Source organism: Phodopus roborovskii, unplaced genomic scaffold (assembly GCF_943737965.1).
Source record: "Phodopus roborovskii unplaced genomic scaffold, PHOROB, whole genome shotgun sequence".
Lineage (NCBI taxonomy): Eukaryota > Metazoa > Chordata > Mammalia > Rodentia > Cricetidae > Phodopus > Phodopus roborovskii.
In genome coordinates, this window is record NW_026125554.1 from 2491277 (window position 1) to 2508724 (window position 17448).

Sequence of the window (17448 nt, forward strand, 5' to 3'; positions counted from 1 at the left end):
GATTCAGTGACCAGCCCTATTTAACAGAATCAGCCTAGCATGACCACTAGCCCCATCGCCATAGTAACTTTCTTGTTCTCATAATTTCTGTTCTTTCCTCCCATGTCAATGTCCATTTTTTATGATTTTCTATATTCTGCTTGCAAGAATTATTCTCCTGCCCCTTTCCCACATCCTTACTCTACAGATTAAAGTCTTTTATTTCTTTCACCATGTAGGGACATACTCTGCTCTTCAGGGGCTCTGAGCTGCTCTGAAGTGCTGTATAATAAGGTGTGTACAGTAGAGGAACAGGCCTTTATTCTGGATATGGGTGGTTGGCACTCAGTCCCCCAGTAAGATAGAGGCCTCCTGCACGTGCTGCCGGACTACATGGTCCAGCAGAGTGTGCACATCTCGGGCTGCCTGGGCAGCAGCCTCTAGAACCTGCTCCAAGTGGTCTTCATGCAGCCTTGAATCCATCTCAAGCAGTGCAATCTGGCCCGAGGCTGGCAACAGGGCCAGGGCTAGCTGGGGCCCTCCAGCTGCTTCCTCCACATGGCTGAGGTCTGACAGTGCTGTGTCATCCACAAAGCCAGCTGAGCATGCACATACAAAGTCCCGCATGGGTATCCCAGCATCCATCACTGCCAGCGTGGCTGCATTCACACATGCTTCATAGGTTCCACCATCTGCTTGCAGCACCTGCACATCTGAGAGCGTGGCAGCTGTGTGAGGATAGCTGCCTCAAAGGTCTGGCATAGTTGCACCCCCATCTCACAAGACTTACGGTCCCCATGAGGCCTTCGCTTGTGCTCACCGGTGCTAAAGGTTGCTGAACTATACTGACAGTTCACTAGGGCCCGGTCAGGCAAGGCTAGAGACCTGGAGCTCTGGATCTCCTGAGGCCAGTAGACCACCACCAACGCCTTGGTGTTGCCTTGCTCGATGTAAGCCGAGCCATCGGCCTGTGCAAACACGCCCATATGCGCTTGGATCTTGAGCAGCTCAACAGGAGCTCCAATCCGGCCAAGTTGTGCAATCCTCGCTCCGCCTCCAAGAGCACATTTTAGGACTTCAGCTTCCACGACCATCGGCGTGAATATTCCATTTTCTGGCATCTTCTTTAATTTCTTTCTTTAAATACACAAAATTCTTGCTATATAGGTCTTTCACTTGTTTCTTAAGCATTACCCCTAGATATTTTATGTTGTTTGTGGCTATTGTCAAGGGTGATGTTTCTCTGATTTCTTTCTCAGCCCCTTTATCATCTTTATATATTAGTGCTACTGATTTTTTTCAGTTAATCTTGTATCCTGCCAATTTTCTAAATGTGTTTACTAGCTGTAGGAGTTCCCTGGTAGAGTTTTTTGGGTCACTTATGTAAACTATCATATCATCTGCAAATAGTTTGACTTCTTCCTTTCCAATTTGTATCTCCTTGATCTCCTTTTGTTGTCTTATTGCTTTAGCTAGAACTTCAAGTTCAATATTGAAGAGATACAGAGAGAGTGGGCAGCCTTCTCTTGTTTTTGATTTTAGAGAAATTGCCTTAAGCTTCTCTCCATTCAGTTAGATGTTGGCTATTGGTTTACTGTATATTGCTTTTATTATGTTTAGGTATGTTCCTGATATTCCTGAGCTTTCAAAGGCCTTTATCATGAAAGGATGTTGGATTTTGGGAAAGGCTTTTTTCAGTATCTATTGGATGATCAAAGGATTTTTCTCTTTCAGTTTGTTTATATGGTGGATCACATTGATAGATTTTCATATGTTAAACCATCCCTGCATCCCTGAGATTAAACATACTTGATCATAGTGGATGATTTCTCTCATGTGTTTTTGGATTTGATTTGTCAGTCTTTTATTGAGTATTTTTGCATCAATATTCATGAGGGATATTGGTCTGTTGTGCTCTTTCTTAGTTGTATCTTTGTGTGGCTTGGGTACCAAGGTAATTGTAGTCCCATAAGAAGAGTTTGGTAATGACCCTTCTTCTTCTATTGTGTGGAACAATTTGAGAAGTATTGGTATTAGTTCTTCTTTGAATTTCTGGTAGAATTCTGTACTGAAGCCATCTGGCCCTGGGCTTTTTGTTTCGGATGCTTTTGATGGCTGCTTCTATTTTATTAGGGGTTATAGGTCTAGTTAAATTGCTTATCAGTTCTTGATTCAATTTTGGTAAGTAATAGCTATTTAGAAATTTATCCATTTCCTTTGAATTTTCGATTTTGTGGAGTATATGTTTTCAAAGTATGACCCTAAAATTGTGTGGATTTCCTCAGTGTTCACTGTTATGTCCCCCTTCTTATTTCTGATTTTGTTGATTTACATGTTGTCTCTCTCTGCTTTTTGGTTAGTTTGTATAAAGGTTTGTCTATCTATCTTGTTGATTTTCTTGAAAAACCAACTGTTTGTTACATTAATTTTTTTGTATTGTTTTCCTAGTCTCTATTTATTTCAGCCCTCAAATTGATTACTTCCTGGCATCTACTCCTCCAGGGTGAGTTCTAGGGCTTTAAGTTGTGATGTTAATTCTGTAATGTGACTATCCTCTGTTTTCTTCATATGGGTACTTAGTGCAATGAACTTTCTTTGTAGCAATGCTTTCAAAGTGTCCCATAAGTTCAGATATGTTGTGTCTTTGTTCTCATTGAATTCTAGAAAATCTTTAAGTTCTTTATTTCTTCCTTGACCTAGGAATGGTGCAATTGTACATTGTTCAGTTTCCATGTGTTTGTAATGTTTCTGCAATTTGTGTTGTTGAATTCCAACTTTGATGCATGATGGTCTAATAAGATACAGGGGGCTATTAAAATTTTCTTTTTGTATCTGTTGAGGTTTGCTATGTTGCCTAGTACATTCTATATTCCTCTTTTTTTGTGACTGGGTTACCTCATTCAGGATGGGTTCTTCACATTCCATCCACTTGCTTGCGAATTTCAAGATACCATTATTTTTTTTTCTGCAGAGTAGTATTCCATTATGTAGATGTGCCACATCTTCATTAACCATTCTTCAATTGAGGGGCATCTAGGTTGCTTCCAGGTTCTTGCTATTACAAATAGTGCTGCTATGAACATAGTTGAGCACATGTGTTTGTTGCATGGATGTGGAACATTTGGGTATATGCCTAAGAGGAGGATTGCCGGGTCCTGTGGTAAACTAATTCCCATTTTTCTGAGGAACTGCCATACTGATATCCTAAATGGCTCAATTCTTACCCAGAGCAGTGGGCCCCAGAAGTACCAGGGATGAGGGAAGTGACTTTAAATATTTTTTATATATATTTTGTTTCATTTCAAATTCTCACAGATGTCAAGAAACTACTCTATATATCATGAAGAAGTTCTTTCAAAGGATGGGAGATATACATTACTGTTGTTATGTTAATAGAATTAATACAACAGGAAGAGAAATAAGTTGGAGTAAGAGAGAGTATTGCAGATTATAAAATAGAAATTGGGAAGGATAAATAATAGTCTATGGAAAATCGCTATTATAGAAACTTCCAAAATACATTTTTATAAATATATACAATAGTTAAAATGGAGTTATTCTATAACAGTACAATAGTGTTCCTAAGAGGCACAAGGGGCAAAATATAAAAAAGACACTTTAACAATCAGCTATGTCTTCTGGGACTGTTGACTGGTAAAGTTCCAAAACACTCCCAAATATTTTATCATCTGAAACTGGATCTTAGTACACTATTGATGAACAACACATTCTGAAGTGACAGAGCATGGGGAAATCAAGGTGCTACTGACATGAAAACTTCAGACATAATGGTTCCTTTTCACAATGCTAGAAGGTATTGTGCACACTTCCATAGGATAAATATAAATATTCATAATAGTCATCTATGGATCTTGTGAGCTACAATGATGAATGGCATGGAAACATATGCTTACTGCTGCAATATTGTTAAAACCAATCATTGAAAGTAACCAATAATTTTCTTGTTGAGTCTTTGGACCTTTCCTGAACATCATATTTGTTTCTAGTATTAATATCAAGCTGATAGCCTAATGTTAGACAGGTCATGGTCTCTGGAGGAGAACCTACTACTATACTGTGGGTGATATTCCAAGTGTAACAACATTAAAGAAAGCTGGTCTTTCCTCCTACCAGGTACAATATCAAACAGCTTCTTTGTTAACAGTGTAACGTTAAGTCCCCCTTTCCTTCTCCATGTTGATTTTTGTTTGTCTTAAACATGTGCAAGTCTTTTTCATACTGTTACCCTCTCTATGCTGTATATGTCATCATAAAGGTCTTGGAGAGATCAGGAATAACAGGAACATACCTAAACATAATAAGAGCAATCTATAGCAAACCAACTGCCAACATCAAACTGAATGGAGAGAAGCTTAAGCCAATTCCTCTAAAATCAGGAACAAGACAAGGCTGCCCTCTCTCTCCATATCTCTTCAATATCGTACTAGAAGTTCTAGCTAATGCTATAAGACAACAAAAGGAGATCAAGAGGATCCAAATTGGAAAGGAAGAAGTCAAACTATCTCTATTTGCAGATGATATGATAGTTTACATAAGCGACCCAATAAACTCTACCAGGGAACTCCTACAGCTGATAAGTACCTTCAGCAAACTAGCAGGATACAAGATAACCTCAAAAAAATCAGTATCCCTACTTTTTTCAGACGACAAAGAGACAGAGAAAGAAATCAGAGAAACAACACCCTTTACAATAGCCAGCAACATAAAATATCTTGGTGTAACGCTTACCAAACAAGTAAAAGACCTATATAATAAGAACTTTGTGGCTCTAAAGAAAGAAATTAAAGAAGATACCAGAAAATGGAAAGATCGCCCATGCTCTTGGATAGGTAGGAAAAACATAGTAAAAAATGGCAATCTTGTCAAAAGCAATCTACAGATTCAATTCAATCCCCATTAAAATCCCACAATTCTTCACTGACCTTGAAAGGATAATAATCAACTATATATGGAAAAACAAAAGACTCAGGCTAGCCAAAACAACCCTATACAATTAAAGAACTTCAGGAGACATCACCATTCCTGACTTTAAGCTCTAACACAGAGCTGTAGTTCTGAAAACAGCCTGGTATTGTCATAAAAATAGACAGGTAGACCAATGGAATCGAATTGAAAATCCTGATATTAACCCACGCACCTATGAACACCTGATTTTCAACAAAACAGCTAAAATTATACAATGGGGTGAGGACAGCATCTTCAACAAATGGTGCTGGCACAATTGGATGAGGGTGTGTAGAAGACTGCAGATAGACCCATGTCTGTTGCCATGCACAAAACTCAAATCCAAATGGATCAAAGACCTCAACATCAATCCAGCCACATTGAACCTCTTAGAAGAGAAAGTAGGAGGTACCCTTGAACAAATTGGTATAGGAAACTGCTTCCTGAACATAACTCCAGCAGCACAGACACTGAGAGCAACAATTAATAAATGGGACCTCTTCAAACTTAGAGGCTTCTGTAAGGCAAAGCACACAGTGGACAAGACCAAATGGCAGTCCACAGACTGGGAAAAGATTTTCACCAATCCTATATCTGACAAAGGGCTGATCTCCAAAATATACAAAGAACTCAAGAAACTAGTCAACACAACACCAAATAGCCCTATTAAAAAATGGGGTACAGAACTGAAGAAAGAATTCTCAATAGAGGAAATCAAAAAGGCTGAAAGACACTTAAGAAAATGCTCCACATCCTTAGCTATCAGGGTAATGCAAATCAAAACAACTTTGAGATACCATCTTACTCCTGCCAGAATGGCTAAAATTAGAAACACCAGTGATGACTCATGTTGGAGAGGATGTGGAGAAATGGGAATACTCCTTTTCTGCTGGTGGGAGTGCAAACTCATACAGCCATTTTTGAGATCAGTATGGTGGTTTCTCAGGAAAATGGAAATTAGTTTACCACAGGACCTGGCAATCCTCATCTTAGGCATATACCCAAAGGATCCACATCCATGCAGCAAAGACATCTGTTCAACTATGTTCATAGCAGCATTATTTGTAATAGCAAGAATCTGGAAGCAACCTAGATGCCCCTCAATTGAAGAATGGTCAATGAAGATGTGGCACATCTACACAATGGAATACTACTCTGCAGAAAAAAATAATGGTATCTTGAAATTCTCAGGCAAGTGGACAGCACTTGAAGAAACCATCCTGAATGAGGTAACCCAGTCACAAAAAGAGGAACACAGTATGTACTCACTCATATATGGATTTTAGACCTAGATCAAAGGATCACCAACCTATAATTCACACCACCAGAGGAACTAGGATACAAGGTGTAGTCTAAGAGATTCATATAAAGTCCCTCACAGAACTGAGAAGTGACAAGTCCCACAGAGCTCAGGTGAAGTGGGGGGGCAGCGAATGGATAGAGAAGTAGGAGAAAACGAGGGGGAGGAAAGGAAAACATTGGCGACCAGGAAGATTGAGCCTGGTTAGGAATAGAAGACAGGAAAGAGAGAGAGAGAGAGAGAGAGAGAGAGAGAGAGAGACAGAGAGAGAGAACATAAAAGAGGGAGCCAATATTGGTTTGAAGATAAAATTGAACACAAAGAAAGGTCTAGAGGACTACATGCCTGCTGCCAACTAACAATCTGAGCTTCAGTGGAAAGGCTACCATAAATGCCCTTCCTGGAGAGTGAAATCAACAACTAACCTCTCCATGGAGCCCTCAACTAATGCCTGTTGGAAACAGGAGCAAACACCCATACCTGAACACTGAGTTGAAGTAGAACTCAGATGCCATGGAGAGGACAAGACCAGGTGGCAGAAACACATAGAGACAGCTTACCTGATCAAGGAGGAGCCAATGGGCCACCAGACTGATAGCTGGGAAGTCAGCATGGGACTGACTCAGGGCCCCCTGAATATGGATCTCATCCAGAAGGACTGAGCAGTCTAAGGGACCTCAGACAGTGGAGCCAGGATGTATCCCTGGTGCACAAAAGGACTTTGTGAACACATCCCTCATGGAGGGATAACTGCCTTAATCTAGAGACAGAAGAGAAAGAGAAGCCCTAGTCCCTACTTCACATGACCTGTCAGATCTACATGACCCCAACTGGATGGCATTCCCCTACATATGGAATTGGGGTGGAGGGATGGGAGGGGAGGGTGGTTAGGGTGCATGTGAGAGGGCAGAGAGAGTAAAAGGGAGGGAAGGAGGAAGAGAGGAAGTGAGGGAGGGAGGGAGGGAGAGGGAACTGGGATCGACATGTAAAATAATAAATTAAATTAAAAAAATGCTTTGACTCCAAAATTTAAGTTCAAGTACAAGTTACTGGGGAAAAGGATTTCTATTTTTGTTTCCACAGAAAATGAAAAGCTGTGGATTCCTTCCATAATGTGGTTTGATCAAGCCAGACCACCTGAAACAGAGTACCAGGTGATCCTACATTCAAAACAGCTGGACAAAGCAGCCTTACAGACTACAGCCAGGATTTCTGAATCTTCTTCGAATCCCCCATGACAGCGCCCCTTACCAGCAGGAAGTAGTTTGGAAAGAACGACACCCAAATTCCCAAATATTGTCTGTAAATGTTTGTTTTCATTTAAATGGACTTGGTTATATAAAATAAATAAATAAAATTTAAAAAAAGAAAGTGATATCTGTTGCAAAAGTGAAAAGTTGTCTTTGTTAGTTTAGCACTCTGCATATTAACCACATTCCAGGTCAGACCAAATGCCCAAGAGTAGCAGATCAACAGAAAACTAACTAAAAGATTTTGTGCACTTTTTAATTAAAAGAATTTTTTTTGTGTGTTTTCTAGTTGTTCATTTTGGATTTATAATTTTTTGTTTTTGTATTTTCATGACACAGAGATAGAAAAATAATGAAGGTGGGTTAGTAAGGAGGTGTGAAGAATCTGGGAGGGATTAGATGGGGGAAATATTCAAACACAAGCTATTATATGAAAAATTAAATTAGAATATAAAGACGTTGCATTGACCTTTGGTACACACATTGTTCATTTTGCAAAGTGAAAGGTGGAGGCATCCAAATAACTACAAGTCCATGGGCTGTCTCCTGGATTACACAGCAGAAGAAACAAAGAGGTCTCTATTTAAAAAGGTGGAAGATCGAACAACAAGTATTGTTGCTATTTATCTAGCCTGATGGGAGATGTCATTCTGTAAATATGTTTCTCATACTGGTTAATGAATAAAACACTGTTGGCCAAACACTAGCCCACAGAAACATATTTGCCCATGTATTATATACAAACAACAGTCATACATTCACAAAGATAAAATGATATTATTACAGAAATGTAGGTTATTTTTTTATAAAGGTAGAATGAGCTGGATAATCGTATTTAATCAAGACAATGTCTTAGTAAATTCATGGTTTAATAAAAAACCATTTGCTTTTCGTGGTTGTATAGGACATTAGGAGATTTAAGAAACCCTTCCTGACTTGTGGAGATAATTTCACACAACTGTAAGGCAAACCAAGCCCTTTTGAAGATCCTGACAGTGAGAGATCCACATTCAGGATTTTAACTCATTGTAATGACAGAAAACTGAACTCTAATTCCAGCCATTCATGGGAATATGTTATTAATCCATGGGGTTTGTGACATACAATCTGTCAAAGTCATAACCTTAAGTTTGCAAATATGTGTAGTAATTGTTTTTCTCCTAAAATTGTTCTATCTTATATGCAGGCTTAAACTGAGGAACTACCAATGTATTTTGGCCATGCTGTTTGCTATTGAGGAGATCAACAGCAATCCTCATCTTTTACCCAACACATCTCTGGGATTTGAAATATATAATATTCCCTTTGGTGAAAGATTCACTCTGGAAAATCTCTTACCTTGGCTCACAGGCAATATACTTTACATCCCTAATTACACTTGTGCAAAGAAGAAAAAGTCAGTTGCTGTGCTTACAGGAATGTCATGGACAATATCTGAATGCTTTGGAACACTGCTGGATATCTACAAATTCCCACAGGTGAGGGAGTGTGGTGTTAAAGAGTGTAAATGCAGCTCATCATTTATGACATTTCAAGAGGCTGGAAAAGAAAATGAAGGAGATTCAAATCACTCATTACTGAATACTTGGTAATAGATCTACATTATTGCAGTGTCAAATACAGGGAAGGGGAAAGCAAGAATAGGCAGAACACTGTTGAACCTCTCAGTGTAGTCAAAAATGTCAAAAATGATTACAAATCTCTGACTTCAAAATAAGGATGAAACAGATCTTTGTCTTAACAGGCTCTGTTTTTTTTTCAGGTTGAATTGAATGCTATGACAATGCTGTTCTTTCTGATTGTGTTTCCCTTCCAGCTTACTTTTGGGCCATTTGATAGTATCTTGAATGACCAAGGCCGGTTTCCTTCTCTGTACCAAGTGGCCAACATGGACACATCTCTGTCACTGGGCATAGTTTCTTTGATGGTTTATTTCCAGTGGACCTGGGTGGGACTCCTCATTGCAGATGACCACAAAGCTACTCAAATTCTATCTGACTTAAGAAAGGATATGAATGAAAATGGAATATGTATAGCATTTGTGGAAATGGTTCTCATCAGCAGGGGCTCATTTCTGACAAAATCCTGGAAAAATCAGATGCAGATTCTGGAATCATCAGCAAATGTGATTATCATTTATGGAGACACTGATTCTTTATTGAGCTTAATAGTGAATATAAATAGGGCAATACTTATGTGGAAAGTCTGGGTCCTAAACTCAAAATGGGATATTTCCACATTTGATAAATATTTCCTCTTAGATGTATTGCATGGAACTTTAATTTTTTCCCACCATCGTGAGGAGATTGTAAATTTTACATCTTTTATTCAAACAGCCAACCCTTCCAAATTCCCAGAAGATGTTTATCTTCATATATTGTGGCACATGTTCTTTAACTGCTCATTTTCAAGGAAGTATTGTAAAATTTTGGATTACTGCTATCCCAATGCTTCTTTGGTATTCTTACCTGGAAATATATTTGACATAGCCATGAGTGAAGAAAGTTACAATGTTTACAATGCTGTGTATGCTGTGGCCCACAGTCTGCATGAAATGACTCTCAATCAATTACAAATTCAACATCATGGAAAAGGGAAAGAGATGGTATTCTTGCCCTGGCAGGTAATGAAACACACGTAGTATTATGATATCAACAATGTGACACTCTTAAGCTTTATAAATACATTAAAATTAGCAATAATTTAGAATATTTTGTCAAGAAATTCACAACAGATAGAGTGTATGTTTTATGGCCTAGTAACCAATAGAGAATTAAAATGTTTCTGCTTGTTGAATGGGGTATTTATGTGAAGAAGAAAATCTCTTTTAAGTTATCCTAATTTAATTACAAGAACCTCACAATCTTCACATGGTAAAAGGTTTAATGTGAAAAATTCATATATCCATGGACAGTTGTCTGGTCAAAATGCTATGTGCTAAAATCATATTATTACATGTACAGTGATTATGGTCAATAAATTATCACTTATAATTACTCTAAATAATGATCATGATTTTAAAACATAATTATGATTTAAATAATTTTAAATAAACAAAAATTAATAACTATAATTTAAGAACAAACACACATTCATTTCATACAGGAAAACTCTAGTGTATTGAAATTTTTCTTGGATGTATTTATCTTTTCCAAGAAGTTCAGTTTTGTCTTAGTGCAAATTTATTATTAAGGAGTGCTTGATTATAAGTTTTCTCGATAAAATGAGTAATATTTTAGAAAAATAATGATGCTTCCATTCACGTACTCTTACATTTGCTGACCATCATTGCTACCTGTGTGAAAATTGCTTTTAGTATCATGGATGAAAATCAGTGGAAGATAATAAAAAAAAAAGAAAAGAAAATCAGTGGAAGACTATTCCTAAATCTGGCTTTGTTGTACTTCTCTAGGGCCTATTTATCATAGAGTCATGCATTTCTTTTAGCTTCACCCCTTTCTGAAGAACACAGAATTGACCAATCCTGTTGGAGACCATGTGGTTCTCAACTGGAAAAGGAAACCAGATGCAGAATATGACATTTTAAACTTTTGGAATTTTCCAAAAGGTCTTGCACTATATGTGAAAGTAGGGACATTTTTTCCAAAGGCTCCACAATTTTCTTTATCTGATCACATGATACAATGGGCTTCAGGATTTACAGAGGTGGGTTTCATCTCATTCTAATGTTTTCACCTGTATGGGAATAACAGAATTATGTTTCTGAGTGCCATGACCTTCATTGCTCTTTTGGGACCTATCTATATATACAAAATGAAAATCAATAGAAAGGACTTTCTTCCTGTCTGATTCTTATTAGACCTATTTGTTTTCAAATATGTCCATTTATTTCATACTATAAATATAATATCTATTTCAGTATGCTGTCCTGGATAAATTTATGTCAACTTGATACAATCTAGAGTCAGTTAGGAAAATGTAACCTCAACTGAGCGAATACTTTCACTAGGTTTGACTATGAGAAGGCCTGTGGTGTTTTTGTGTGATTGATTAGGATGAGAGGGTCTAAAACATTGTTGGTGATGACACCACTGGGTTGGTAGTTGTTGAATTAAAGAGCTCAAGTGAGCAAGTCATTTGTTCTCTTCATCAACTCCTGCACCAAGATTCCTACCTTGAGGTCCTGCCCTGATTTCTCTGGATGATGGGATGTAAACTGTAAGATGAATAAAAACTTAACTTTTCACATTCATTTTTCTCAAATTTTAACAGAGAAATAGGAAACCTAATGAAGACAGTATGCTTTCAACTATTGTACAAATCACATGACAGAAGGATTATTGATTTGGATTCCTGCTTAGAAAATTTGGGTCCATGGTCAGTTGTCCTTTTACTTGAGAGCCTCTACAAGGCAGAATTACTTTATGGAATTTTATAGAGGTGTTAATTATTTGTTTTGCAGCAGCAAAAATATTACCTAACATAGCAGCGTAGACAATTTTTTCATGTCTGAGTTGGAGGGAATATTCAATTACTGTTGTAAGACATGGTCAGGAAGCAGAGATAATGAATGCTCCTGTTCATATTATTTCTCCCCTTTTCTTCCTTCTGGGACCATGGCCAATAAATTGGTGTCATCCATTTTTAGGGAGGGCCTTCATATATCATGTAACATAATCTAGAAAGTTCTTTCGCTCAAATATTTCTTTTCCACAGTGATTGTGAACCTTGTCAAGTTGACAAGGTTAATGATCTCCATGAAAGAAAAGCCTGTTTTCCTTAGTAGCCAAAGCCAAGAAGCAGGGTGGATTCTAAGTCTAGTAAAGCCCTTCTAGAACACACTAGCAAGAACCTAAATTTCTACTTCATTCCTTAACCTCATAATATTTCCACAATATTTCCCAACACCATTTCTGAGGGTCAAGCATTGACCACATGGACCTATGTATTATGTACTCTTATGGCAAAAGTATAATTATATTTATTTCTAGATATTAAAATTAGAAAAGTAATTATTTCATATTTATAAACACTATATCTATTGGAGACTAATTTCATTATTCTCAGATTCCTCAGTCTGTGTGCAGTGAGACCTGTCATCCTGGATTCAGGAAAACCATCATTGAAGGCCATCCTGCCTGTTGTTTTGACTGCACTCCTTGTCCAGAGAATGAGATTTCCAATGAGACAGGTGGGTACCTACAGAAAATCAGTCTTCCCACACCAGAGTAGAATACTTAATTGCACAATGGACTTGAACACATGCAACTCTTGGTAACAAATACTCATGATTTTTTCTTCCATCTCTTTATGTTCACAACAAACAATATATTATATAATAAAATCAAGGTCATGCGATTTCCTTAAGGGGTGAAAAAGACTAGAGAATCCACATTTGAAACAGAGTAATAGAATTTATAGAAGTTGTGCTCAGAAGACAAATATAAGAATGAGTATTTACATAATTTTTGTGATAATTTTTTATTTAAATTTGAAATAAGCTAGTTTTACATGTCAATTTCAGTTCCCACACTTTCCTGTCCTCCCCTGTTACCCCCACCAACCCACATCTCATTCCCTTTCTGCTCCCCAGGGAGCAGACTTCCATAGAGTGGTCTTCAAAGTCTGTCATATCATTTGGAGCAGGAACTAGACCCTCCCTCATGTGTCTAGGCTGAGGGAGTATCCCTCTATGTGGAATGGGCTCCCAAAGTCCATTCATGTACTAGGGATGAATACTGATCCATTACCAGAGGCCCCATAGACTGGCCAGTCCTCCTAACTAACACCCATGTTCAGGGAATCTGGGTCAGTCCTATGTTGATTTCCCAGCTGTCAGACGAGTCTGTGAGCTCTGCCTTGTTCAGGTCAGCAGTTTCTGTGGGTTTCTCCAGCCTGGTCTTGACCCCTTTGCTCATCACTCCTCCCTATCTACAACTGGACTCCAGGAGTTTGGCTCAGTGTTTAGCTGTGGGTGTCTGCTTCTGCTTCCATCAGCTACTAGATGAAAGCTTTAGGATAGCATATAAGGTAGTCACCAATCTCATTATCAGAGAAGGGCATTTAAAGTAGCCTCTCAACTATTGCTTAGATTGTTAGTTCGGGTCATCCTTGTAGATCTCTGAATATTTCCCTAGTGCCAAATTTCTCTTTAAACCTATAATGCCTCTCTTTTCTTGCTCTCCTTTATTCTTTAATGATGTGAAATCTATAGTGTTATCATGTATGAAATTGTATGATTAATCTTATCTACAGGATATATATATATATATATATATATATATATATATATATAATCTTCCAAACATCAATGAATGTTAAACAGTTTTTAACATTAATATTCACAGACCAAGAGTCTAGAAACCTGATTAATATAATTTTTTCTGCAAAATATATACATTTAATAACAATGTTTTTTACTACTAATTTAATGTTCAAAACATGGCACATAAGGAGTTTATTGAAAACAAGTGTAATGAATAAGCCAGGTATGGCTTCAAGTACCTATAGTCACAGTAACTCTGAGCACTTAAGTGAGAGGATCATCATTTTAAGGGTAGTATGAGAAAAATAGAGAAACACTGTGTCAAAATAATTTCAGGGAACAAAAAGGACAATAAATCCAGAACCTGTGAGTGGTAATAAAAATATATAGTGGAATAAAAATATAGAGGTAGAAATAATTCACTATCATTGGCATGCTTATGAGTAATAATAATGTTTTATTCTCAAAATATTTTACATTACAAAAGTATCACCCTGAAAACATTTGTGTTTGCATAATTTCTTTTTATAACTTCTAAAGCCTTGTTTTAATAATTAGCAACCACTCACTACATATGTAATGTGGTTGAGACCTTGTTAGGAAATACATTCAGAGTGATAAGATACACCTCATCATTATCTTGGATACATATGACTTATATCACTCCAGGTGTGTGTAAGGTCCATATGTTTGTTCTGTGTGCTCAAAGGAAGTGCACTCCACTCACCACAACCAAAGAATACATGGATGCAAGTTAAGAATCGGACATTATAGTAATGTGTAGGTAAAAGTAGGGGCTAAAACACAAATGTTAGACTCACTAAAAATGAGTAGGTTACTCATAAAAGCTTATAAAATGTGCCCTCTATCCTTAAAGAGAAATGTGTAATTTTCACCTTTTTGAGTCAGGGTTTCTCTGTGTAGCTATGGGTGTCCTGGAACTCACTTTATAGGCCAGGCTGGCCTCCAACTCACAGAGATCCATTCACCTATGCCTCCCAGGTGCTGGAATTGAAGGTATGTACCATTGGCACTTGGCTGGGAAATGTGTAATCTTATATGAAGTGAATTTCATAAATTATTATTTTTATTGTTTTTTTTATAATTTTACATGTCGATCCCAGTTCCCTTTTCCTCCCTCCCTTCCTCTTCCTCTCTCTCCCCCCTCACATGCACCCTGACCACCCTCCCCTCCCATTCCACCACCCCAATTCCACATGTAGGGCAATGCCATCCTGGTAGGTTCATGTAAATCTGTCAAGTCATTTGAAATAGGGACTAGGACTTCTCTCCTGTCTCTAGGTTAAGGCAGTATCCCTCCATGGGGGATGTGTCTGCAAGGTCCTTTTGTGGAACAGGAATACATCCTGGTTCCACTGTCTGAGGTCCCTTAGACTGCTCAGTCCTTCTAGTGGAGACCCATATTCAGGGTGTCAGAGTCATGCTAGATTCCCAGCTATCAGTCTGGGGGCCTGTTAGCTCCTCCTTGTTCAGGTTAGCTGTCTCTATGTGTTTCTGCAACCTGGTCTTGTCCTCTCTCTCTGCATCTGGATTCTAGTTTGACTCAGTGTTTAGTTATGGGTGTTTGCTTCTGTTTCCAACAGGTAGTAGATGAGAGCCAGTTGTGGTGGCACACATCGGTAGGATTTGCTAAAGGAGGCAGAGGCAGTAGGATCACAAATTTCATAAATTCTATAGCAATGCCTTTAATAAATAAAACATGGAGCTGTACATATTATGTATTCATCATAAGCTAAGATAGGAGCAGCTACGTGAATATACTGAAGAGAGGAGAGAGAGAGTAACAACAGATTGAGATATGAAAGTACAGTAGGAAATACAACTTCATAAAATGTGGGTAGGCAGAAGAGGTTAAAAACAGAAAAAAATAGACGATGTTTACATAGAAAAAGCTGACTCTTCTTAAAAATATCAATTTTTATTGTGTTGAAAATATTTATCAATGAAAATAAAATAAAAAGTTTTTTGAAAAAGTACACATCACAGAATTACTGACATTATCAACATTAATATATGGCATAAGTAAATCCAAATATATGCATCATAATTTAAGATTAATTTGAGAAGCTATCAGAGTACTTAAATCCTCCTCTATGTGAACAATTCTTCATATAAATGAATTACATACTACTGCACAAAAGCTATGAAAATAGTTTCACTGGTGTATTTTCATTCTTCTAAAAATTAAAAACAATAATTTACTCAGTCTCCTTCAAAAATGAACAAAACATGAATTTCTGTGTAAGCCATGTAACGTAATTCAATACTCTAATGACTTCAAAAATATTATCACTATAAGTAGGAAAACCATATGAGTAACAGTAGAGAAGGAAGCATTAGGGCTGATTAATTTGTGGTACCATACAATAGAAGGTATATATGAGATTAGTGTTATTCTATAGAAAATGCAACTATATTTATGTATAAAACAAAAGTAATTGTTTAAATAAACACTACAATTAGCTGATGTTGCAAAGTGGTTTAGTATAAAAGGAAACTTTGAGGATGCTCTCATAATCATTTTTTTCTTACAGATGTAGATCACTGTGTGAAGTGTCCAGAAAGTCACTATGCAAACACAGAGAAGAACCATTGCCTAGAGAAAACTGTAATATTTCTAGCCTATGAAGACTCCTTGGGGAAGGCACTCACCTTCATGTCTCTTGGCTTTTCCTCACTCACTACTGTGGTTCTTGGGATATTTCTGAGGAACAGAGACACTCCCATTGTGAAAGCCAATAACCAGTCACTCAGTTACATCCTGCTCATTACTCTCATCTTCTGTTTCCTCTGTCCCTTGCTCTTCATTGGCCATCCCAACACAACCACCTGTATCCTGCAGCAGAACACATTTGGACTTTTGATCACTGTGGCTCTTTCTACTGTGTTGGCCAAAACTATTACTGTAGTCATGGCCTTCAGAGTAACTGCTCTGGGAGGTATCATGAGGTGGTTAGTAATATCAAAGACTTCTAACAAAATCATTCCCCTTTGCACCACGATCCAAATTTTTATCTCTGTAATATGGTTGACAATATCTCCTCCTTTTCTTGACACAGATGATCACTCTGAACATGGACACACCATCATAATGTGTAATCAAGGTTCAGCTATTGCCTTCCACTGTGTCCTAGGATATCTAGGATTCCTGGCCCTAGGGAGCTACACTATGGCTTTCTTGTCCAGGAATTTGCCTGATACATTCAATGAGGCCAAGTACTTGGCTTTCAGCATGCTGGTGTTCTGCAGTGTCTGGGTCACATTTCTTCTTGTCTACCACAGCACCAAGGGAAGGGTCATGGTAGCTATGGAAGTCTTCTCTATTTTGGCTTCCAGTGCAGGAATCCTAGGCCTTATCTTTGTCCCGAAGTGCTACATAATATTATTAAGGCCAGATATGAATTCAGTCAATCATATAAGGGGGAAAACACATCCTATGAGAAAAATTCCTCTTGAAGCTTAGCTCATATGTTTCATAAATTAAATAGAGATCTTGAATGTTGTGCACCATTTGAACAATTAGATTCAGATTACGATTTAGCATTTGATGACATGGGTTATTGTTTCTTTAGTTTTTTTTCTGTCTCTTTTTACTCCATAGCCATCAATTTTTTTTTTCATTTTAAAATGTTGTATTTCTGTGTCCTTCTTTTATAAATACTATTGCTTTTCTGTAACAACTAATTTGGTTATTAAAGGCAAATTTG

The 17448-nt window shown here is 37.6% G+C and overlaps 1 protein-coding gene across 1 annotated transcript in view; it reads left to right on the top strand.

Moving 5' to 3' along the window:
• The window catches only part of LOC127216524 (vomeronasal type-2 receptor 116-like), a 59822-nt gene extending 42618 nt beyond the window's left edge, over positions 1 to 17204 (top strand). Inside the window, exons 2-6 of the mRNA XM_051177225.1 lie at positions 8681 to 8972; positions 9311 to 10117; positions 10942 to 11160; positions 12523 to 12646; positions 16276 to 17204. Coding sequence (XP_051033182.1) covers positions 8681 to 8972; positions 9311 to 10117; positions 10942 to 11160; positions 12523 to 12646; positions 16276 to 17204 — 2371 coding nt within the window. The remainder of the gene's footprint in view (positions 1 to 8680; positions 8973 to 9310; positions 10118 to 10941; positions 11161 to 12522; positions 12647 to 16275) is intronic.
• Positions 17205 to 17448: the final 244 nt, after the last annotated feature.